Source organism: Cricetulus griseus, chromosome 4, assembly GCF_003668045.3.
Source record: "Cricetulus griseus strain 17A/GY chromosome 4, alternate assembly CriGri-PICRH-1.0, whole genome shotgun sequence".
Classification (NCBI taxonomy): Eukaryota; Metazoa; Chordata; class Mammalia; order Rodentia; family Cricetidae; genus Cricetulus; species Cricetulus griseus.
In genome coordinates, this window is record NC_048597.1 from 86,389,804 (window position 1) to 86,413,910 (window position 24,107).

The window sequence follows — 24,107 nt, forward strand, 5'->3', positions numbered from 1 at the left end:
TAAAAAAAAACAAACAAACACTTGTTGCTCTTCCAGAGGACTGGACTTTGGTTCCCAGTGGCTCACAAGCACCTTAATACTAGTTCCAGGGAAACTGTTGTACAGGACCATCTTCTGAGCCCAACAACCCCCACCTTGAGGCATTCAACCATTCCAGCTTGCAAAAATCCTAGCTGGGCTTGTCGACTATTTCTATCCCCTATTAGAGAGGTGGGGAGGAGAGTCATGAGACCCTCACCTGTGGATGCATCTCCCTACCATCTGTTGTAGGCAACTCTGTCCTAATGAGATGCAACCTTGGGGAGGGACTGGAGGATATTGGCCCAGAAGACTAGGAAAGAGGGCTCCATCTGTTATGGCTGTGGGACAGCCCTCATCCCTGCTGGGCGAAGACTTTTAGGGAAGGAGATTTCACACCTACAGGTGAAACCACTCATCTATGATCTGTAAGAAAGCCTGAGACTCACTGGATGTCCAGAGAGAACTATGGTGGAGCCCTGCCTCAGTTTTCTGCTAGGACAGTAAGAAGAGGATGTTGCTTACCTCCCCTATGGAAGGAATTTTAGCAACAGGATCTAAGGCCCGTCTGGTCTCCAGGGGCACTCAAACATGTGTGGCATATACATCCTCTCTCTCTCTGTCTCTCTGTCTCTCTGTCTCTCTGTCTCTCTGTCTCTCTCTCTCTCTCTCTCTCTCTCTCTCTCTCTCTCACACACACACACACACACACACACACACACACACACACACCAGGTGTGGTGGCACAGGCCTTTAATCCCAGCACTCAGGAGGCAGAGGCAGATGGATCTTTGTGAGTTCGAGGCCAGCCTGGTCTACAGAGAGAGAGAGATCCAGGACAGATAGGACTACACAGAGAAACCCTGTCTTGAACCCAAAACAAACAAAAAAGAGTCAGAGAAACAAGAAATACAGTGCAAAAGAGAAGCTGGGCAGACAAATCCTCTGCACAGCCTGATGTGGACCTCCTACCTGGCCCACCCCACCCCAGCATACCCCACCCCACCCCACCCCAACATACCCCATCTCACCCAGCATACCCCACCCACCCACCCCAGCATACCCCACCCCACCCCAGCATACCCCCTTCACCCCAGCATAACCCCCACTCCCTCTTTTATGAGCTTCTGAGGTTCCAGGGAGCAAACTCAACACTCTGGAATGTTCAGTGTATACTTTACTACTAAGCACATCCCTAGCACCATAGTTCACTCTCTTACTGTCAGACACCTCCCCAGAGTTAAGAGCTGCATCTTCCATTTCAGTGGTACCTGACGTCTGCCACAGGCACAAGGACACTTGGTTTGACTGTACAAGTTTTAAGAAGAGGCCCACAGAGGGGAGTAGACCTAATCCATTTCCCTAAAGCTTCTTTCTGGAAATTAGAAGGTGATAAATGCGGGGAAAGGTGTGGAAAGCTGCAGTGTTCTAGAAGCCAGCATAAGGCTTGTGGCCAGGGAGATGGTAAGCATTATTAAACCATAAAGATGGTTCAAATTAGTGGCTGCCCACTGTTAAATATTTCCAATACTATCCTTAGGCACAGCTACAGTGGAGTGACTTCTAATGTGTTCACCGGAAAGCCACAAATGTTGTGCTGTTTAAGGCACCAAAGAAAGAATTTTCCAGATGCCTGTCTCCTCCCTGGCTGGCTGACTACCCCTCCTCCTAACTCTGCCTCCTTCCTGGCTCTTCCCTCATCCCTCTTCTAGATGACTTAGAGAAGCTGTAGGAGGTAGGGGGAGGCTAGGGGACCACAGGGCTAGTTTAAATTAAATTAAGCACATTTAGTCCTAGCTAGTTGGGCGGCTGAGACAGAGCACTGAAAGTTCAATGACTGCCTGGGGAACTTAATGAAACCCTGTCTCCAAACAAGACTGTGGGAAGGGAACAAGGACAGACAGGAGAATACGTCAGCCCCCTTAGCATGGGGCAGATCTGTGCTGCCAGAATCCTGGGTCCTGGCCAGATATGGGTTCTGTGGATGACTTTTGGTTTTCTTGGCCTTTTGGGACTTCAGAGGACAAAATGACTCCACAAACTCTGGCTCTTGTCTAGACCTTCAGTCTAGCAACAAAAACTCAAACATGTACAAGGCGAAAATGGAGGAGGCACTGAGCTACTCTGAAGAAAGTGATCAATATCCACTACAGATGGCAGGGTGAAGGCAACTTTACCTTCGGCTCTTCCTTGAAACCTCACTCACAGAAGTGCAAAGGAAGCTGCTTTGGGGTTTCTCTGGAGGCCCTGGTTGTTCAGTTGTTGTCACTTTAAACAGAAGCTGGGGACAGGTTGTAGCAATAGAGCCAAAATGCACAATTCATCCACATAACCCATATAGCCAGGCACTGGAAGGTGTGGGGCTGTGGGTGGAGCTTAGACAAGGTGAGTTCAGAGTCCAGTTACAAAACAGAGTTGAGGGCTGGAGGTGTGGCTGTGCATAGAAGGCCCGGCGTGCTTCCCTCTCTCCCCTCCCCCAGGCTCTGAGGGCTGGAGGTGTGGCTAGGCACGGAAGGCTCCCAGTCCCCCAGTCCTCCCACTCCCAGCAATAGAAACACACACACACACACTCACACACACACACACACACACACACACACACACACACACACACACACACACTGTATCTAGAGGGTTATTCCTTGGAGAAGGTCAGACAGGTGGGCTGCAAAGGAAAAATTTTCTGAAAGCAGTGGGGTTAAGCAAATGTCTGCATGTTGGACAGTGAGGAAATAAACAATCACTCATACTTCTTCAAACAAATTTTTTTTTCTGTTTTAAGTACAACTAAATCAAAACCTCTAGTTATATTATAGGTCCCATGATCTCTAAGCAAATGGCTAGAGGTCAGATAGTCTGAGAACTAATCAAATGTTTGTTTGTTGAAATAATACAATACAGGAACAAATACTGCTTTGTATTCTGAGTGGAGGAGGGGCATGGTAATGAAAACACACTATTTCTTCAGCAAGATAAATACATAAAGACTACATGCCAAGTGAGTAAATAAGAAATAAAGTCCATGTCCTGTCTGTTTAGGTCAGACTTATTGACAAATTAATGTCACACTTAATTCAGAAACAAAAAGTGGATGCTGGGGTGAAGGCCAGGATAGGGAGCTAGGATTGGGTGAGGACAGTGGGTTCTCCCAAACTGAAAGCAGCCCTGGAGGTAGTGGCCATGACAGTGGGTGTGTTATGAATAAAGTAAAATACACTTAAGAATGGTGAAGGTGGGGCTGTAGAGAAGGCTCAGAGACTTAGAGCATCTGCTGCTCTTGCAGAGAACCTGGGTTTGATTCCCAGTATCTACACTGTGGATCACAACCATCTGTAACTGCAGTTCAAGCGATAGGATGCCTCTCGGGCTCCCACGGCTCCTTTACGCACTTACATACACTCATGCACACACTTGAAATAAATAAATATTTTTAAAAGAAGGGCCAAGTTAAATATTTTATTGGATATCTTACCATTTTTAAAGGTTGGATAAACAACACGACATTTGGATTTTAGAGTCTTTTTTGGGATTTCAGAATTCTAGAGTTGTGGCCCCAGCCCAATACTTGCATACAGGCTACCATCCCAATCTTGGAGTAATTAAAGAGTTCTCTGTGCCTCATTTTCCTCTGCAAATGAAGCTGTGACAAAGCTCTTAGCATCAGGCAGCACAGTGTTTAAAGTGGTACTGCTTGCTGACCAGTTTATTGACACAACTCATCAAGAGCAACAACTGCAGTTATTATCCACACCGTGCTGCTGTCCCATGGGCATGAGCGATCGGGGAGGACCTCTGAGGGTCAGCACTGGGCACCCTGGCTTTTCTAGGTGATCAGGATCACCAGTAGCAGGCAGGAAGCAGAGATTGACGCTGCAAACAAGCATATACCCAGACAGGGACAGACAGGATGCCCCGGGAAGGAGTCTGCTCGAACGTCCTCTTCACTACCATGCTCATGACACTCTTCTAGCATCTAGGACCTGTGCTGTCCCTTCAGTCCCTCTGCCTGGTTCTGCCCATTTCACCTACCTCCTGTTCTCACTCCCTGAGGTACAGATCTTTACAGTACAAAAGTTATTAATGATCATTACAAGAATTTATGCAAATTTGTAAGCAAGTTTCTGGCTCAATATTTTCCTCGCCCAAGATCACACGAGTTCTATTTTTCCAGAGGGCTTTGCCCAAGGAGGTGCCGAGAGAATAGAAATGAACCAGTATTAAGAGCCCGTTACATCTCAGGCACTATTCTAAGTACTTTGCACACACTATTTAATCCCCATTTAAAAATCTCCACTACAAAGTGATATTGTCAACTTATTTTTACACGTTAAGAAATTGAGGCTGTGAGGAGATTCATTTTTTTCAGTTCACACAGCAGGCAGCAGCTCTAGGACAGGCACACAGGAACACATCCTCGGCCTACCTCAGCCTCTACAAAGGACTGTATCTAACAACACATAGCAACCAGTGCAGAGCATTGTGAAATAGGCAGACACAGCCTTGGGATTTCTACAGTCCAGCAAGTTCTCCTTATAATTGCCTCTTCCTATATTTCTATTTGCCCTATAAACCTATTTGTCAGTACATTATGACACACAAAAGCAGAAAGCTCTTTCTCAAAGTAACTGTAGTTGCTCATGTTGCTACAGACCTCTGGAAATGTTCAAGTGAGATGAGAAGGTACATATAGAGCATGTCCTGAACACAAAATATTCACATTCAGCATGGAGAAGAGACTCAGATTCATCACAGCAAAATAAAGCCAAGGCCATTGAACGTTACTTGAACAGGTGCCTCCTGTGTCATGCTAGGCCACCACAGTGAGATGAAGGGAAACATTCCCTTACTGCTGTCATGTAAACCACAGGAGAGCTGGAAGGGTCTTACTGCTTTCCCTCAGTATCCAGAACAATGTCTAATATGAAGCAACACAACACATTGGGGAATAAAATGGAAGTTTTCAACCCTTTCTCCTGGGTCCTCACAGTCTCTTAGCACTCTTAACTTATTCCACAGGTCTCTCCAAATCTCTACATTCCTCCTAAGCATCCACGGTTGTCTTCCAGCAGGAGCAGGTAAAAAGGAAGACATTTCTATTGAGTATACATGTATTTCTCACATAGATTACTCTTAGAAATGAGTTAGATGAAGAGAGAAAACATGTGCAACACATGTACTATCCATTCTTACCAAGCATAGACATGTACACACTGACAACCCCAGCAGATGTATTTACTTCATAACGTCAGATTTTGGGGAAAGTGTGATACATTTGTTTTACTGTCACTCCAGTGTCAAGTATAGCATATGACAAGTGTCTATCCATGCTACCTCTTTTCTTAGAGCATCTGTTCATATACAATATTTACACATAATCTACAGACCTAATTCCTAGCTCTGGTTACATACCAGTGGTGTGTGTGTGTGGGGGAACCTCTCACATACTGTTGTCAGAATGCTCAGAAATGCATTCTAACTAATGAAATGGGGACTAAATCTTGGGAGCAACAATCCAAGCTTTGTTGTAGTTCACAGAAAGATGTGCAATTGAAGAGAAGCATTGAACATGCAATAGCACAGACAGGGTTGCCATGGTAACAACTCTTCAACTGCAATACATCTGTGCTATTACAACCAGGCGATGTCAACACCCATTTCCTTCTGACCATATTGGGGTCTCTGTGACGAGAAGTACTTACAGCTCAAGGGATTTTCATTTTTTGCCAAGATTCTTCTACCTTTTCTAGAAATGATAATTGAGATACATAAAATAATTATTAATTCTTCTGTGCAGGCATTCCTCAAATGTCAAAAGAAACATTACAAGTACAGTGTCAGTCTGACATGTTAAGTGCTGCTCTCTGTGTGTGCATGAATGACAACATGGCCTCCCCAAAGACTAAGGAGAGAAGTAAATATATCCCAACGAGCAATGGTCCAAGAACATAATCCCAGCATATGAGAGACTACATAGCAAGTCCTCATCTCCACAACAAAAAAGCAGTTTATAAAAAGTACATTTGGATGGGGCATGGTGGTGCACACCTTTAATCCCAGCACTTGGGAGGCAGAGGCAGGAGGATCTCTGTGAGTTCAAGAACAGCCTGGTCTACAAGAGTTCCAGGACAGGACAGGCTCTAAAGCTATACAGAGAAACCCTGTCTTGAAAAACCAAAAAAAAAAAAAAAGTACATTTGGTTTTAGACACAAAACAAATGTGCTTGTCAGAAATACCTGCTACCCTTAAGCAACAGCTCCACATTTTATCTTTAAACTTAAAATTTACTACTAATTCCAAAATGTACCCTGGGGCACCTCTAGTTTCACTTACATCACTATTTATAAAAAAGATCAAACTAACAAAAAAAAATATGGCTGGGAGGTAGAGGTGCACACCTTTAGTCCTACCAGAGGCAGGTGGATCTCTGTGAGTCCAAAAAACAAAAACAAACAAACAAAAATCCAAAACATCTGTGCACTGTTTGTAGAGTCTACTATGTAACAGTCCAAGCCAGTCCTCCATTAGCTGCTTGCATAAAGTGAGCAGCCCTCAACAACAGTGATGCTGTCCACTGTGGACCAAAAAGATCACAGCAATGGTGAGATGCTCTCAAGTCAAGAAAATCTGAATCTAACCTAACTTAGGGTTGGACACAGGATATATGCAATGAATGAATGACTCTCCTAAAATGGTGACTGCAGAGTGCACAGCCATCACTGTACTTAGAGAATTAAATGCAAGTTTCTCTTAGGACTACTGATGAATGAGGTAGTTTCTTTGAAAACTTTGGAGTTCACATGTCAAAAAAGGGAAATGTACTAATTATAAAGATACACAGATTTTTTTTTAAATGTGTGTGAACCCAGGTTCAGTTCACAACACCCACATGACAGCTCACAACTGTAATTCCCATCCCAGAAATCTGACATCCTCTTCTGGCCCTGTGGGCACCAGGTATGCATGTGGCATACAGACATACATGCAGACAAAATACCCATACATAGAAACTAAATAAACAACAATAAAAACGTGTATGTGTATTACATCTATGCTTAATACCCATGGAGGCCAGAAGAGGGCATCAGATCCCTTGGAACTGGAGTAGTAGACGGTTGTGAGTCATCATATGGAAGCTGGGAACCAAACCTAAGTCCACAGCAAGAGTGGCAAGAGCTTTTAACTGCTGTGCCATCTCTCCAGCAGGAAAATTCAAGACTTGATGCAAGGAACAGCAGCTTGATAGGTCAAACACTGTTCGCTATGGATCCTCACTTTCACTGCTGCAGTGATGCCCAAAGTCAACACTACAAGATGTCACTAACACAGAAGAGAACCCATGACATAAAGTATTTGCATAATTAAACTGGACTTTTGGCTCTTTGTTGCTTTTGTTTTTGTTTTTTCAGGACAGGGTTTCTCTATATAACTGCCTTGGCTTTCTTGGAACTCTCTTTGTAGATCAGGCTGGCTTTCAACTCAGAGACCAGTCTGCTTCTGCTACCTGAGTGCTGGAATTAAAAATGTGCACCACCATGATGGCTTGGACTTTTATTTTTCATAAATAAAAGAAATTTACCTTTTGGAACTCCAGGAAATCCAAAATGTTTGACTGGGTGAAGGGCAAGCTCTTTTGATGACAGCCCACGGCACCGACGATTCCTGCTTATTAAATCCTGGCTGTCCTCAGCTGGTAAGCACTGCACTGGCTCCTGGTCTTCCCACGTCTTCAGCTCTTCATCCAGTCTCTCATTTAAAAACTGAGTATCAGAGGAAATCCTCAAAGAGCAAAGAGCAGCAGGCTGGTCACTTAGAACATCTGAGGGAACAAACTCTCCATTGCTTAGTGTCCTATCCACGCTTTTCTGAGATTCGAATATCAGAAGTGCTCTTTTGTTGTTAGAAAGTATGCAAAAACTAGACAGATAATGTAGCATGAGAGAAGTAACAGGATTTTTATAAAAATACACAGTGCACCCGACTCTGTTAAATGCTAGGAGATAAGAACAAGGTTTCTGGACAATACTTCGAGGAGAATCATGGAGGGTATCAAGGTAAAACCATGGCAGATGACGGTCAAAGATCATCATTTTTTGCTTTGTCTCATCTTTATTGATTATTTTGGAAATATCTTCCCCCACCAAAAAAGTGTTCATTCCATGATTTTCTGTTAAGCGGTCACATTTCTCCTTTGCTTCGGGGTTAATAGGAGTCTGTCCCAGTAACTTAAAGTTTGGCGGCAAATTACAAATCTTCCCCTGCATCCCTTGGGTACCCTTTGCTGACTCTACAGGATGCTCTGGGGAGTGTAGATGGGGGACACAAGTACTGGAGATGTTTGTCTCTGGGTCTCTGGGTAAATCTACCATTTCAGCTTTAGGTGACAAATCTCTCAGTTGCTTCTCCATTGGTATTTCTGGGCCACTTCCTGAGCTTGCTGCTCCTTCAGATGTAGAAATCAACTTAATCAATTGTTCCTCACTATCAGGACAGACCAGTCTCCGAAATCGAGATCTATCTTTCTTGGGTCTCTGTTCATACACAAACTTATGAGGTCCCTTAGGCCAACTGCCAGAATATGGCTGGCTCTGTAATTCATCAGACAAACTAGCTGTAAAAAAAGCCCAGCAATTGCTTTTAACCCTTTCCTCTTCTCGTAAAATTTCCTCTGACGTTCTGGTTCCACTCTGATGGTGCACAGCAAACTCATCAGGGCAACTCTTATCTGTCACCTCTGTCTTCTGCAAAAATGAACTCGGGGTTTCAGCAAACATGTCCTGTGTATCCAAAGCTGACTTAGGTCTATTTCTCATGTGCCTTTCCACCCTCATGCCTGAGCAGCCATCCCTCACTACGACACAAGAAAGATGGTCAGTGTTTGTGTGATAAGAGGCAGAACTTTCACTTGGTGCCGATGATAAAGTTAGAAACAGGTCTTCCTCCTCCTCCTCGGGGAAGCAGTTCTTAGGTATGTGGTCCCATGCAACTGTAGTCACAACATTTTGGAAACTGTCTATGCTCTCTGTGTCTTGCCAACTTTGCTCTTCATAGCCATTTACACAATCTGCTGCTTCCTTCTGTAGGCTGCCAGTAAAGGAATGTCCTGATTCTCTCCTGGTCTCTTCAAAACCTTCCCCTTTGCTCTGAGATGACCCCTGACTTCCCGGTGCAAGGTGGCCTAAGGTTGCAGGTGAGTTCTCACTAAAACTGCTGTTCCTTTTCTTTCCTTTTCTATTTCTCTTCCGTTTGGGTTTGTCAAGCCTGTATGCACTTTTCTTCAAAACTCTTTCTCTGAAATATAAAGAACAAACAAAATGGCACAACTTAGTTTTTATGTAATATTAGCAAACTCTAAAATATCACTGTGTAAAACTCATTAGTAAGAGTGCCTGCATCCTTTGTATTGTATTTACAATTACTTTTTTTTTCTTGTTCTCATGCAATTGAGTTTATTGTGGAGAAAGGTAACAGAAATTGTGGTTGGATAAAGAAAATAGTTGGACATAGAACTAATGTGGGTCTTCTATCCACATGCTTTAGCAGCCTAGCCATGGATCTGCAGATTAACATCAAGAAGTTAATCTTTCAAGTCATTTCCATGTTATAGATCCCCTGGCATGTCTCAAAGCTCTCCTGCTGGTGGTGTAGCAAGGCTTCTTATAGTGGCATCATCACTTTATGACTTCAGTATGCTCATCAGTGGTGAGGAATCTGTTCAGGATCCTGGATGAACCTTGTATGCTCTCCACCTGAACCATCATGTCCTGACAGTGAACTTCGGGAGTTTAGCCGTGGCCCTGTATTCAAATGTTCATTCTTCAGGACCTGTAGACTTCAGCCTCAGCACATCTTACAATCACTTTTAATGAGATCTTAAAATCCGCTACACTAAGTATTAGTACACACTGAAGAAGTTAAAGCTCACATACACACACTCATCTCATAAGCCAACAACTTTATGAACACCAGTATTTTTTTTACATACACATTTTTTTATTAGTTCAAATTAGGGACAAGCTTGCTTCACATGTCAATTCCTTCTCCCTCTCCCTCCCCTCCCTCCCAACACCCCAGCAGCCCCCCCACTCCCTCCCCCCTCTGCTCCCCATGGAGGGTAGGGCCCTCCATGGCGGATCCCCAAAAACCACAACATCATCCTGGGCTGGAACACCTAGTATTTATACTGAAGAAAATGTTCCATGTGTACAAAAGAAATATCATATTTGGTGATATTTTATAGGAATTAATTTCCTATAATCTTGTTTAGAACCTCAACAAGGAAAACAACAACAAAAAAGTTTTCTTTGAATAAAACAGATTTTATAATAATTTAGATTTTATAGATAAGAAGTGGCTGGAATAGCCTTAGTCTGGCAAATTTTTTCATGGTTTTAATGACTGGGTTATTTATACAAAAGACTGACAATCAAGTTGTCCCATCACATTAGATGTACTACTTACTAGTGAACTAGAGTCCAGCATCTGGTGGTGTATTTGGATTTTCTGGCTAGCAATGACCCTAAGCCAGAGGCTATGCCACTACTTTGTCAGGTTTTGGAAATGTGTGAAGGCAATTTTGGTGGGCACAGTGACTGGTGATGTGTTACAACATATGGCACTGAAGCCAGTATGCTAACCAACCTATGATGCACAGTGACAAGAAAGATATCACATTCAAGAAGAAACAGAATTCTCATCACTCACACCAGAAGTGCACAGATGTTGTGAAATAATCCTTTTGTATGCTGTGAAGATGTGTCTTTGCCAAGGTGCCTTCTGATTGGTTTAATAAAAAGATGAATGGCCAATAGCTAGGCAGGAGAGGATAGACAGGACTTCCAGGCAGAGAGAGAGAGAGAGAGAGAGAGAGAGAGAGAGAGAGAGAGAGAGAGAGAGAGGAAATGAATGAATCTAGGTGCCAGAAAGGACACCAGAGTACATGGAGAGGAAACAGGAGGTGTAAGATGGAAGAGAGGTAAAAGGCCACAAGGCAAAACATAGATTAATATAAATGGGTTGATTAAATTATAAGAGCTAGTGGGACAAGCCTAAACTATAGGCTGAGTTTTCATAATTAATAATAAGTCTCCGTGTAGTTTTTTGTAAGCTGGTGGCCCAAAGAAAAATCCCTCTACACATAGCTCTTCATAAGTGAAGACAATACTTGACACTGCTGGGCACATCCAACCTGCAGCCCATAAGGTGTATGCATCCCAGAATAGTCATGAATGTAGCCCAGCACAAAATTGTAAGCTTACTCAAACCATTGAGATTTTTGAGTGTGTGAATTTTTTTTTGTGTAACTCAACTGCATATTGCTCAACTGTAAGCTTTACAGATGACATCATGTCTCATGTCCAAAGGGTGACACTCCTGAGAGATGCTAAAGATAGTATTCGGTGCTTTTCAATGATTTGGTGAACTTTTTACCTTTTCACATAAAGACTAGTCCCCCCCACTTCCACAGAGAGTGATCAGAGTCAGAGACAAGGTACCAGTGAAAGCACAGAAAACCTACTAGAAGGAGAACAATAGAAATAGTTGATGGGAATGAAGAGAGGGCTCACTGGGTAAGAGCACTGTTCTCACAGAGTATCCAGGTTTGGTTCCCAGAACCCACATGGGGGCTCACAACCAACTGTAACTCCAGTTTCAGGATATCAAATGCCCTCTTCTGGCCTCTGAAGACATCAGGCACAAATGTAATACATATATTTGGATACAGGCAAAAACACACACATGAAATAATTAAGTAAAGCCAAATGGTGGCAGCGTACCCCTTTAATCCCAGCTCTTGGGAGGCGGAGGCAGTTGAATCTCTTGAGTCTGAGTACAGCCCAGTCTACAGAGTGTGTTCCAGGACAGCCAGGGAAACACAGAGAAACCCTGTCATGAAAAACCAAAAGAAAGGAAGAAAGAAAGAGAGAGAAGAACAAAAAGAGAGAGAAAGGAACAAAGGAAGGGATGAAGGGAGGAGAAAGAAAAGAACAAAAAGAAAGAGAGGAGGGAAATGCCAAGGATAGAGCAATAGGAAAATAAGCAAGCAGAGAAACATGGAAGGATAAAAAGATGGTAAGAAAAAGGTAATAGTCAGTCAGTTGTTTCCAGATTGGACACCGACCAATGAGCTAGTTAACTAGCCTCCCTACCTCACCCCCATCTCTCTCTCTATCATGTGCATGCATGTATATGTGCCTGTGAGTGCCCAAAAGACAGAAGTCAATGTTTGTGTCCTCTCTATCACTTACCACCCAAGTTTTTGAGACAAGGTCTCTCATTGGACCTGAAGCCTCCTAATTTGTTTGAGTAGACTAGGTGTCCAGCAAGCCCCCAGGATTTATCTGTCGCTGCCTCCCCAATGCTGGCATACCACTGTCTATCTTTCTGCTTCCTTATAGAGGTACCGGGGATTCAAACTTAGGTCCTCATGATTACGAAGCAGGCACCTTATTCACTAAGCCATCTCACCTCCCCCACCAATATGGATTGTAAACCTCCTTTGGTCACTATGCAGTATTCTATGCTGCTAGCTTTTAGAGACAGGACATAAGAACACGTCATGTTCATCACACTTAATTGTTGCTGCCCTTGCTCATGTATTCCCAGGTGTTGGCTTGGAAAGAACAAGAAGGAAGGATAATGGACCTAGAAACAGCTGTTTAAAAGACACTGCACAAAGGACTGCCATCCTTGGTAACAGACCTCACTTATGTGTGGTCAGTTCTGTGAGCTGCAGTCAGCCAATGAACATTCTAGTTAAGCCCAAAGTACAACACTAGTTATTAAATCCATACCTGAGTTGTCCTAGAACTATGTAGCTTTGTCTTTCTCTGAATTCTTGATTTTTCTGCCCCAGCCTCTCAAATGTTGGGATTATAGAAATGTGACATCAGGACCACTTGTTGCTGTTGGTGCTGCTGCTTTTGGTTTTCTGAGTCTTACTGTGTGACACTGGATGACCTAGAACTCACGTTGTAGTACAGGATACCCTTGAACTCATAGAGATCTACCTGCCTTTGCCTCCTGAGTGCTGGGATTAAAGACATGTGCTATCACACAGCTATTAACATTTTGCTGGCTAGTTTTATGTAAATTTGACACAAGCTAGAGTCATCTAAGAGGAGGGAACCTCAATTAAGAAAATGCCCCCTGTCTTAGTTAGAAACGGGTTCTTTTGTTGTGAAGAGACACCATGACCATGGAATTTATATTATTATATTATTATTATTATTGTTATTATTATTATTATTATTATTATTATTATTATTATTATTATTTTGGTTTCTCTGTGTAACACCTCTGGCTATCCTGGAATTCACTTTGTAGACCAAGCTGGCCTCGAACTCACTGAGATCTGCTTGTCTTTGCCTCCTGAGTGCTGGGATTAAAGGTGTGTGCTGTCATTCCTGGCTACAGCTACACTTATAAAGGAAAACATTTAATTGAGGAGACAGCTTACAGTTCGGAGGTTCAGTCCATTATCATCATAGCGGCAAGCATGGCAGTGCACAGGCAGATATAGGTGTTGGGGAAGTAGCCGAGTATCCCATATCTTGGCTTGCAGGAAACAGGAAGTGGTCTCTGTGTCACATTGAGGGAAACTTGAGTAAAAGAGACCTCAAAAAAGTGACACACTTCCTCCAAGGCCACACCTACTCCAACAAAGCCACACCTCCTAATAGTGTCCTATGCGCTTATGGGGGGCAATTACATTCAAACTATCACAGCCTCCATAAGATCTGGCTGTAGGCAAGTGGAGCCCAGGCCATTGTGTGTGGTGCCATTCCTGGGCTGGTGGTCCTAGGCTCTATAAGGAAGAAAGCTAAGCATGCCATGAGAAGCAAGCCAGTAAGCAGCACCACCCCGCCGCCCTACACACAGGTGGCCTCTGCATCAGCTCCTGCCTCCAGGTTCCTGCCTTGTTTGAGTTCTGTCCTGACTTCCTTGAATGATGAACAGTGATGTGGAAATGACAAATAAACCCTCTCCTCCCCAAGTTGCTTTGATCATGGTGTTTTATCACAGCAATAGTAATCCTATGTAGGACAATTAATTGTTAAAGAAAATAAATGGTATATGAAAATAGCTGTGGATGTGGCTGGTGGTAGAATACATGCCTACACTCATAGGGTCCTGCAGAGGGTTTATTCTGAATAAATTGAGGATATGACTGATGATGATAAGCCACCATGCCTGTGGAGAAATGACCACAGGGATCAGGAAAGAAGGAGGCTGATCTAAAACAACAAGCAAACAAAACCCAACTCTAAATCTGAAACATCTGGCCACGTATTAAAGCATTTTACTATAAGGTCATCAAAGTGTTCTGTAAGGATTGGAATTTGGATGAACACAGAAAGTGGTGCAAGGTATGTGAGAACCAAAGAAGTGTGACAGACGTGTACCAATTCTTCATCGATGACACTTTAGACACAGTGACAGTGCATGCTGTGTAGCCCAGGCTAGCCTCAAATTCTCAGCAATAATGCTTGCCTCAGCATCCCAGGTGCCAGGTTTAGAGGTATGAGCCACCACATCTTGAATCCATTGATGCTCTTTAGAGTTACTGTCCTTTTTCTAGTGAGCCAGGCCTTCCGGAAAACACTCATAAGCCGGCAACCTTGTGAGGCTCCTGTGAGGTAAGAGATATGGTGGTGGCAGCGGTGATGGTGACTTCCGTTGGAATGCACTTGCCTCTGATGTAGCTGATCAGTAGATGCATTTTCATCAGGGACGAGGATCTATACAGTGTAAGAGGCTCATCACAGCTGGGTCAGGCTTGGTAAACCTGATCTCGCTTGTGCTGATTCACTTAAGGATGAATGGCCCTATTAGCAAAGAAAAGCATCACTAAGCAAAAGTGAGTCATAAGCAGGAAGTCGGGAGAGCTAAAGGCATGGACTGAAGCCTTGAAAGGAAGGAAGAAATAAGAAATAAGCAAGGTAAAGACATCTGTGATGAGTAAGACTAGACGATGGCTCAGAACCCAAGCTCATGGGCAGGAACACAATGTACTTCTCAAGAACTAGGAGGGGTGTTTCTTAGAGGCGCGCTAACCTGACCAAGGGAACTTGACCAGGGCACAAAAGTAAGAGAGTATCCAGATGAAGCCCAAACTGACTATGGAGGAAAGCAGGGAAAGGGAGAATAAAAAGAAGGAGCATGGTAAGCAACGATTCCATGAGAAAAAGTAACCAGGGGAAAAGGCAGACGTGGCATCTCCTACTGTAGAACCCTATATATACCAGCAATCTCCAGTAAGTGTTTCTTCCAATCTGAGATCAAAGTACATGCAGACAGGATCACATGTAAATGTGTCTTCTTTATTAAATGGGGGTAATGTTTCCTTCTTGCAGAATGGCTACACAGATCTACTAATACAGGTGCTCTTCAATGACATCCATTTAACACAGGACAGATGACTGAATCTTTGCTCTTCCTCTATATGACATTGACAGATACCAATGGTACCCCAAATGTTCTCAGCCAGATGGCTGCTTTCTGTAATAACCATCTTTTAGCTCCTAGTGTTTGGAATTATGTGTTTACAAGGAGTCAATGGGTTTATCCACAGATCTGTCTATATCAGTCATATCGGTTAGGATAATGATGTGGTTTATCTTCCTAAAGATGAGGTGCTAAAGCAGTTGTTAAATTAGTTGTGGGCAGGATCACTATAAAATTTGTTTCAGATGTCATAAAACCCTGTTTTCATGACCTCATACTGCCTTGAAAATGTCTGTGGGTTCATCTTCCTTTTTTTTGTATCAATATAAACCAGAAATTCCTGGCAATGCATTGAAGGCAGGCATGGCTTAAAAGTGAAAGGGGGAAACAAGAGAATCACACAAGAAAGGTTGAGAATCTGCATAACACCAAACTAGACTCCCTTAATATGAGTGACAATAGTGTGACTGGGACAATATATGAGGCCACTGAACAAAGTGACTTAGTGGCGCCCGTTCTATAAGAAGAGATACCTTGCTCAGCCTAGACACAGGGTGTGTGTGTGTGTGTGTGTGTGTGTGTGTGGGTGGGGGAGGTGCCTTGGTCCTGCCTCAAGGAGATGATGGGACAGTCTTAGTAGACATCCTAGAGGGAGGTCTTACCCTCTCTGAGGAGCAGATGGGAGGTGGGGGTGGGAAGAGTGGAGGGAGCAGGAGGAGAGGAGGGAGGGGAAACTGGGATTGGAATGTAAAAAACAAATTAATTTTAAAAAAGAAAAGAAAAGAAAAAAGAAAAGAAATGTGCCAGGCAGTGGTAGCGCATGCCTTTAATCCCAGCACTTGGGAGGTAGAGGCAGGTAGATCTCTGTGAGCCTGGTTTATAAGAGCTAGTTCCAGGACAGCCTCCAAAGCCACAGAGAAACCTTGTCTGGAAAAACAAACAAACCAAAACAAAACAACCCCCCCTCCCAAAAAAAGGTTGAAAAAATTCTGGAGAAAAATAGAGAGTCAGTATTTTTTCTTGTCACTTTTAACTGTGCTTGTAATGAACCAGGTTTTTCATGAGGGAAAATCAACTGAGTTTCTAGTCAATAAAATGAGGTTGTTTTGCCTTAAGAAAAGATTAGTAAAAAGAGAGCTGAGGGTGTGGCCTGTAGTAGAGCATTTGCCTAGCATTTGTACAAATATTTACAGTAACTTTGATATCTTTTCATAAGAATTCCCCATTATGTTGCTTTTCCTTCAGTGGTTGGGACTTAACTCAAAGCCTGATACATGTTAATCACGTGCTTATTAGTATTACTGTCCCTGAATCATTATATTAAATTTTTTCAGGGAACTAAATTGAAAGGAAGAAAAAATGTTATTCTGGGAGATGATGTAATTATCTGAGTATACAAGTTTAAAAAATCTGTACACAAATCAATAGCATTAATAAGTAAGTTTGGGAAATGTTATAGGATACAAAACCAACGTTCAAGGAAACCATATGGCAGAGTAACAAACTCCAAAATGCCATCGTTCCAGCAGCAATGGGTAAGGACTGCCAGAATGAACTGCTTTGGGGCTCTGAAAACAAGTTAGAGCTCTATAAGAACTGGTAGTTAATCAAGAAAAACATCTCAGTAAGATGATACAACATCTCTGCCTGTCATTTCTAGTTCATTGGAGCCCCATCTAATGCTGCCTGTATGGGTGGTGGTCCCCAAAATAACGAAGTGAATCTCAGTGCAAACACAAAGAGGTAGCAGAAAGTCCTTATTCTCAATAATTATGGTTGTTTCAACCTCTCTGGGTTCATCTATTGCCTCCTTTTGTTGTTTTGAGATATGGTCTCACTATGTTGTCTTGGCTGGCCTAGAATTCACTATGTAGACCAGGCTGACTTGAAACTTTTAGAGATCTGCCTGCATCTGAGTCCCCAGTCTGGGATTAAAGAAGTGGGCCACCACACATGGCTGCTTGCTTCCATTTGGACTAACTTGAAACTATCTGTTGAGAATAGAACAAGAGACATTTGTTGAACACATTACAAAGCATACCTATTACTCTTCTCTCCCTTTTACTCCTGCCAAGTCCTTTCTTCCCAAGACACCTTCCTCCCTTATCACCCCTGCCTGCCTTCTTTCTCTTTGTGCTCCACTGTTTTATTACAGTTTCCTGCATGAGCATGGGGGAAATATTCACTTGAGTAAGGACAACTTACCAGTGGCCATGGCCCTTGTAGTCATTTTAACATTAAAAAGTTAACATAAAACTTGGCCATCTGATAGACAATAATTTTACTCACTGGAAACTTGCTGGTATTTCTAGGGGGTTTTGATGTATGTGCAACTGTCTTCCATGGACTGTCACTTTAAATGTATCACCACTGTTGAACTATAAAGAGTTTACTTTGATTGCTTTCAGGCCATGAGAGATACTTTCTGGCTGTTTCCAGTTTTTTTTTTCTTTTTTTTCTGTTTATCTGCATTCAGTGTTTTTGTATCATCAACTGGTGTGGATGACATGGTGACTACTGCTGCTTGACAAAGTTCCAGAATTTTGACATTGCCATCACAATTCTCCAGCACCTTTTAACTTTCATCTTTAACAATCCTCACTGTGTTATGAGAGTTTCCTTGTGCCTTTTCCTTTGGGAAAGTCTGTGCAGGCTATGGTGAGGGATGAGACTATATACAATGGCAGTCTCTTTAAACTAATAATTCTTTGGAAAAACTTTCCACCACCATGGAACCATATCATGATAGCTCTGCTTACTCCCACAGAAGAATCTGATTATGCCCCTTTAATGACACCAAGAATATTGAAGTTAAAGATTTACTAACTGGGCACACCTGGTCCCAGGGTTGAAAACCATATAATCAAGAGAAACAGTGAACGCAGATCCAAAGCCTGAGGCCCTTCAGGGCAAGAGCTCACTGAATAAGTATAGAATAGTGCCAATGATTAGTGGCTTACTGGATGAATGGCAAGATCTAGTATGCCCCATGGGAAACAGATTGTTAAGAAGTTAGACTGACTTGATCCCCTTCTGCCATATACAGAAACATACACTGAAGAAATCAAAATGGTATGATATAATGGAAAAAGAATAAGATAGCAGGACCTTCCCTTTTGGGAGCACATGAGGGCAACAAGTCAATATTATAAGACTAAGGCACAAAGGAATGCAATTAGAAAACAGCTCAATGTTGTTCCATGCTGTGTTCCATGTTACAAACACTACATCATGTCCCTTGAAGAATGAAAATTGTGGTTTTATTTCTCAGGACTCAATGTCTGACAGCTTCCAATATGGCTGAGACTGTACAGGAGAAGGCTGAGGGCACCTGGCAATCCCAGCACTTGGGAGGCAGAGGCAGATGGATCTCTGTGAGTTCAAGACCGGCTTGGTATACAAGAGCTAGTTCCAGGACAACCTCCAAAGCCACAGAGAAACCCTGTCTCGAAAAACCGGAAAAAAAAAAAAGAGGGGGGCTGGAGAGATGGCTCAGAGGTTAAGAGCACTGGCTGCTCTTCCAGAGGTCATGAGTTCAATTCCCAGCAATCACATGGTGGCTCACAATCATCTATAATGAGATCTGGTGCCCTCTTCCCTCTTCTGACATGCAGGCAAATGTGTAAGCAGAACATTGTATATGTAATAAGTAAATAAATAAAATCTTAAAAAAAAGAGGGCACCTGGCAAGGTTACTGAACCTTGGAGGACAGTAGGCATTTAGATTCTTGCTAAACCTATTGGCTTTTTGCTCCTTGAAAAATACTGTGATGGCGCTGATGACCGCTTTCATCCTGGAATCATTAAGCATGCTTTCAATATTGCTTGTGATTAAACTACAATGCAATTATAGATTATAGAAGGTGTAACCTATTTCCAATAAACAAGCAGCCACCCTGATACACCCTCAGATTGTGTCAAGTCTCCTTCCCTCACTGACTCCACACTTCCCCTTTGGGACCTAAACCCCACTGGAGCTAGATTCTGGCAATCAGCTGTTTTCAACCTTTTGGACTGAATGTTTTACTCTCGTCTAAGGAGCTGACCCAACTTTGACTTCTACCACATGCTATGACAAAAAATACATAGGTCAGGGAGGCCACTGAACTAACCTCCAATAGAAGGGAAATGGAAAGTTTTTTCACAGGGACTCTGTGTGCAGAGCATGTGGCATCAACTTTAGCAAATGAGAAGCTTCTCAAGGACATTAGTTACACCTCAGCATTTATAAAAGAAGACCCAGATGTAAATCCAGACACCTATGGATACCTAATTTCTGATAAAAAAAAAAAAAGCCAGAAACACACACCGAAAAAAAACCAAACCAAACAAACAACCAAACAAACAAAAAGCAGCATCTTCAACAAATGGTGTTGGTCACACTAGAAGGCTGCATGTAGAAGAATCCAAATAGATCCATACTTACCACCCTGCATAAAACTCAACTCCAAATGGATCAAAGACCAGCCTCAGCAGAAAACCAGATATACTGAATCTGATAAAAGAGAAAGTGGGTGTCTTAGTTAGGGTTTCTGTTGCTGTGATTAAACACCATGACTAAAAAGCAAGTTGCAGAGGAAAGGGTTTATTTGACTCACTTCCACTTATAGTACATCATTGGAGGAAGTCAAGACAGGAACTCAAACATGCCAGGAACCTAAGACAGAAGCTTATGCAGAGGCCATGGAGGGGTGCTGCTTACTGGCTGCTTCCCATGGCTTATTTAGTCTGCTTTCTTATAGGATCCAGGAGCACCAGGCCAGGGATGACACCATCCACAATGAGCTTGGCCTTCCCCTACCAATCACTAACTAAGAAAACGCCTTACAGTGGACATTATGGAGGCATCTTCTCAATTCAGGTTCCCTCCTTTTGGGTAACTCCAGCTTGCATCAAATTGACTAGCATCAATAAGACTAGCTAGGACAGTGGGGAATAACCTTGAACTCACTGGCACAGGAAAAGACTTTCTGAACACAACACCATTAGCACAGGCACTAAGATCAACAAGTAATAAATGGGACTTCAAGAAACTGAACAACTTCTGCAAAGAAAAGGATACCATTCAGATAGTGTCTGGCTACTAAATGAGAAAAGGTTTTTACCAACTACACATCTAATATATAGATGAGACAAAAAACAAAAAAGATACCAAGAAAACAAATAACCCAATTAAAAATGGGGGTACAGATCTAAACAGAATTCTCAAAGGAGGAAACTCAAATGACTGAGAAACACAGAGAAATGTTCAACATCCTTAGTCATCAGAGACATGCAAATAAAAACTATTTTGGGATCTCAACCTGTCAAAGTGGCTAAGACCAATAAAACAAATAACAGCTCATGGCGGTGTGGAATAAGGGTACCACTCATCCATTGCTGGAGGGAGTGCAAACTTGTACAGCTACTATGAAAATCAGTGTGGTGGGTCCTCAGATGGGAATCAATCTACTTCAAGATCCAGATATATGCCGGGAGTTGGTGGCCCACGCCTTTAATCCCAGCACTTGGGAGGCAGAGGCAGGCGGATCTCTGTGAGCTCTAGGCCAGCCTGGTCTATAGGATAGGCTCCAAAGCTACACAGAAAAACCCTGTCTCGAAAAACAAAAAACAAAAAACAAAAAGAAAAAAGATCCATTTTTGGGCATATACCAAAGGATGCTTCAAACTACCACAGAGACTCATGCTCAACCATGTTCATTGCTGCTCTATTCATAATAGCCAAAACTGGAAACAACCTAGATGTCCCTCAACAGAAGAATGGAAAAAGAAAATGTACATGTATACAACGGAGTATTACTCAGCCGTTAAAAGAAAATGAAATCATGAAATTTGCTGGTAAATAGATGGAACTAGAAGCAAAATCATCCTGAGTCAGGTAACCCAGATCCAGAAAAGAAAGAACGTTTGCCCCACTGTCCATATTATCTAGACTGTTGGTATATGACTTACATACAAGTTGGTGTGTTTAAAAACAGAGCAGGCCCAACAGCTCTATCACAGTGTGCTCCTGGGGTGCTTGGTCATGTCCTCCCATTTGTCAGTCACACCTGAGTTCTCCCAGCCCCATGCAATGCTCAGATGGAGCATCTCCCATTTGCAGAAGCTGCTCAGCACATTGTCTATTTTCTCCTCTCTCGTAGCACAGATGGAGCAGCACAGCTTTAAGCCGTGCTTCAGAATACATTTGGGTTTTTGTTTGTTTGTTTGTTTGTTTTTGAGACAGGGTTTCTCTATGTAGCCCTAGCTGTCCTGGAACTCACTATGTAGACCAGGCTGTCCTTGAACTCAGAGATCCACCTGCCTCTGCCTCTGCCTCCAGAATGCTGGGGTTAAGGGCATGCGCCACCACCACCCTGCCATACATCTGATTTTTGTTTTCTTTTCCTTTGTGCAGATTTCACTGTTTGTTTCAAAGGAAGACATACATACCAGGGAAATGATATTGAAACTGACTTTTGTGATGGGCAGCTGACTTCTTGTATCTGGCCAGTAGTTTTTTATATCCTTTATGTTCAAAGGACTTATGTCTAAAAGGTTGAAGTCATTGGCCATAGAAATCAGATACTGTCATTTTCTGTAGGCTTCTCCCCTGCCCCCAAAAGGTTGTCCTGTCCTCTAGCTTTGACTTCTCCTTGTCTCCATGTCCTTTATTAAGTTACAGATGTGGAGCTGTGGGGTTCTGCTGCTGGTGGTGGTGTTGCCATTTTGGTACTGGAGCTTGCCCCTAGGACCGCTGAGCTATACACAGCAAGCTGACTTCCCATTGTACAACACATTAAAAGCATCCCTGTGAATAGTTTGTGGCTTTAGTCTTCCTTGGGCTTTAGCAACAGCCAGTATCATCACATTCATTCATCAAAATCATTTATAAAATATACAATATTAATAGTTTCTGGGTGTTTCTGAGTTGGATGCAGTCCCTGGCCCTTCAAAAGCTAAATTACAAAGAAGCTTCATATCGACAGGTGGTGGTGATGCAAGCCTTTAATCCCAGCAATCGGGAGGCAGAGGCAGGAGGATCTCTGTGAGTTCGAGACCAGCCTGGTCTATAAGAGCTACTTCCAGGACAGAGAAACCTTGTCTTGAAAAAAACAAACAAGCTTCATGTCAAGGTCTCTTATTTAGAACGTAGGTACAAAAATCAAGTGGCTAAAAGCAAGTCTATTTTCAATCATGTTCCATGTTTTTAATAGATAAAGAAAATCAACCTTCGCATTACTGCCTTAGAGCCTCTATGAATTTCCCTTCACAGGCAGGTGGGAGGAGGGTGAGGACTCAGAGCCTGAAAGGCAGGAGTCCTGGAGGCTCTTAGTCCTCACCCTCCTCCCACTGATTCCAGGAGTAAGTGGGTTCAGCTGAGGACTTCCCTTTCCTATCTGTGAGCCCTGAAGGAGATGCCCTACACATTTAGCACTAAGAGTCCAGTTTTGTAGCCTGCCACATACTACCAAACAGAAATCAATAATGATAGCAGTGGTATCTATAAAAGCAGTATCACAGGAGAAAACAAAAATGTAATCTCTTTCTACACTGTAGAAAGCAGAGAAAGCCGAGTAAAGTCCTAAAAGAATGTGTGCGTCCAAACGTGTGCATTGACATGAGCTGGACATGTCAAAGACCCCAGAGCCTCAGACCCATGTAGATACACTCACCTCTGTGGGGCGAGGCATTGAAGGATGGCAAAGCCTTCTTTGGGGGACCAAATGTGAGAGTTGACAGTGTGTGCAGAAAATGTCTACACCAGCCTCTTCTGATGTTTACTGCCTGCTGACTGTGTTCCTGCAGGGACTTCCCTGCTGAATCAGATAACCCTGTCTCATTGTTCAACTGTATGTAATAAGCCCTGCTCCTTGCCCAGCTGAATGCAATAACTCTCTCTCTCTCCAACTCCACAATAAACACATTGAGCTTCCAGGGTGCTGCGGTTTTTCTAGCCAGGAGTCTGGACAATCTGATCTCGGCTTTCTGTCTGTCTGTCCATCTGCCTGTCTTTTCTTTATTCTCACACCACCCTAGTCAAGTTATGACTGGGGCAGCAACAGTACAAACAGTACAAACCTGTAGCATCATGAGAATGGTGGTCTCTTTTCTGGACAGTGACTGAAGGGCCCATGGTACTGTCATTGCTACTTTGCTGCACTCAGCAGGGTCTGAACTTTTCCTCACCACAGTTAGCCACCTTTCCATCTAATGTTCTGTCTGTCATCCCTTGTTCAAATTTTAGTTTGATGTTTCCACAATATCTTCTTGCCTTTAGTTCTTACCTTAGAATAATTACCAATGATATTATCTTGTTTCCTAAGGACCCACCTTCCATTTTCAATATAATTTGTAGTAATTTCCATATAATTTTTAGTGCCAATACTGTCCTTGTCATTTCTACACTAAACACTTGCTTGACACCTGTACATTTAAGTGAATATAATACATCTAAGCATCAAATGGCTAAAAAAGCTATCAGATTCTTTACACTATTTGTCACAATTGTCTGTGCCTTCCTCTGTGACTGTCCCTTCATTCCCTTTTCACGGTCTCCTAGCTTCTCACTCTAGAAATAAATGAAATTTTCTTGTTCTCTAAAGACATTGGCTTAGGCAGCCCCTCTGGCCTCCCATGGAATTATTCTGCCCAGCTGTGGCCT

The 24,107-nt window shown here is 42.9% G+C and overlaps 1 protein-coding gene across 1 annotated transcript in view; it reads right to left on the minus strand.

Annotated features, from left to right (window-relative positions):
• Positions 1-5,717: 5,717 nt before the first annotated feature.
• N4bp2l2 (NEDD4 binding protein 2 like 2) overlaps positions 5,718-24,107 on the minus strand; it is a 60,453-nt gene continuing 42,063 nt past the window's right edge. Inside the window, exons 7-8 of the mRNA XM_027413748.2 lie at positions 7,596-9,307; positions 5,718-5,761 (exon numbers count right to left, since the gene is read on the minus strand). Coding sequence (XP_027269549.1) covers positions 5,721-5,761; positions 7,596-9,307 — 1,753 coding nt within the window. The 3' untranslated portion in view covers positions 5,718-5,720. The remainder of the gene's footprint in view (positions 5,762-7,595; positions 9,308-24,107) is intronic.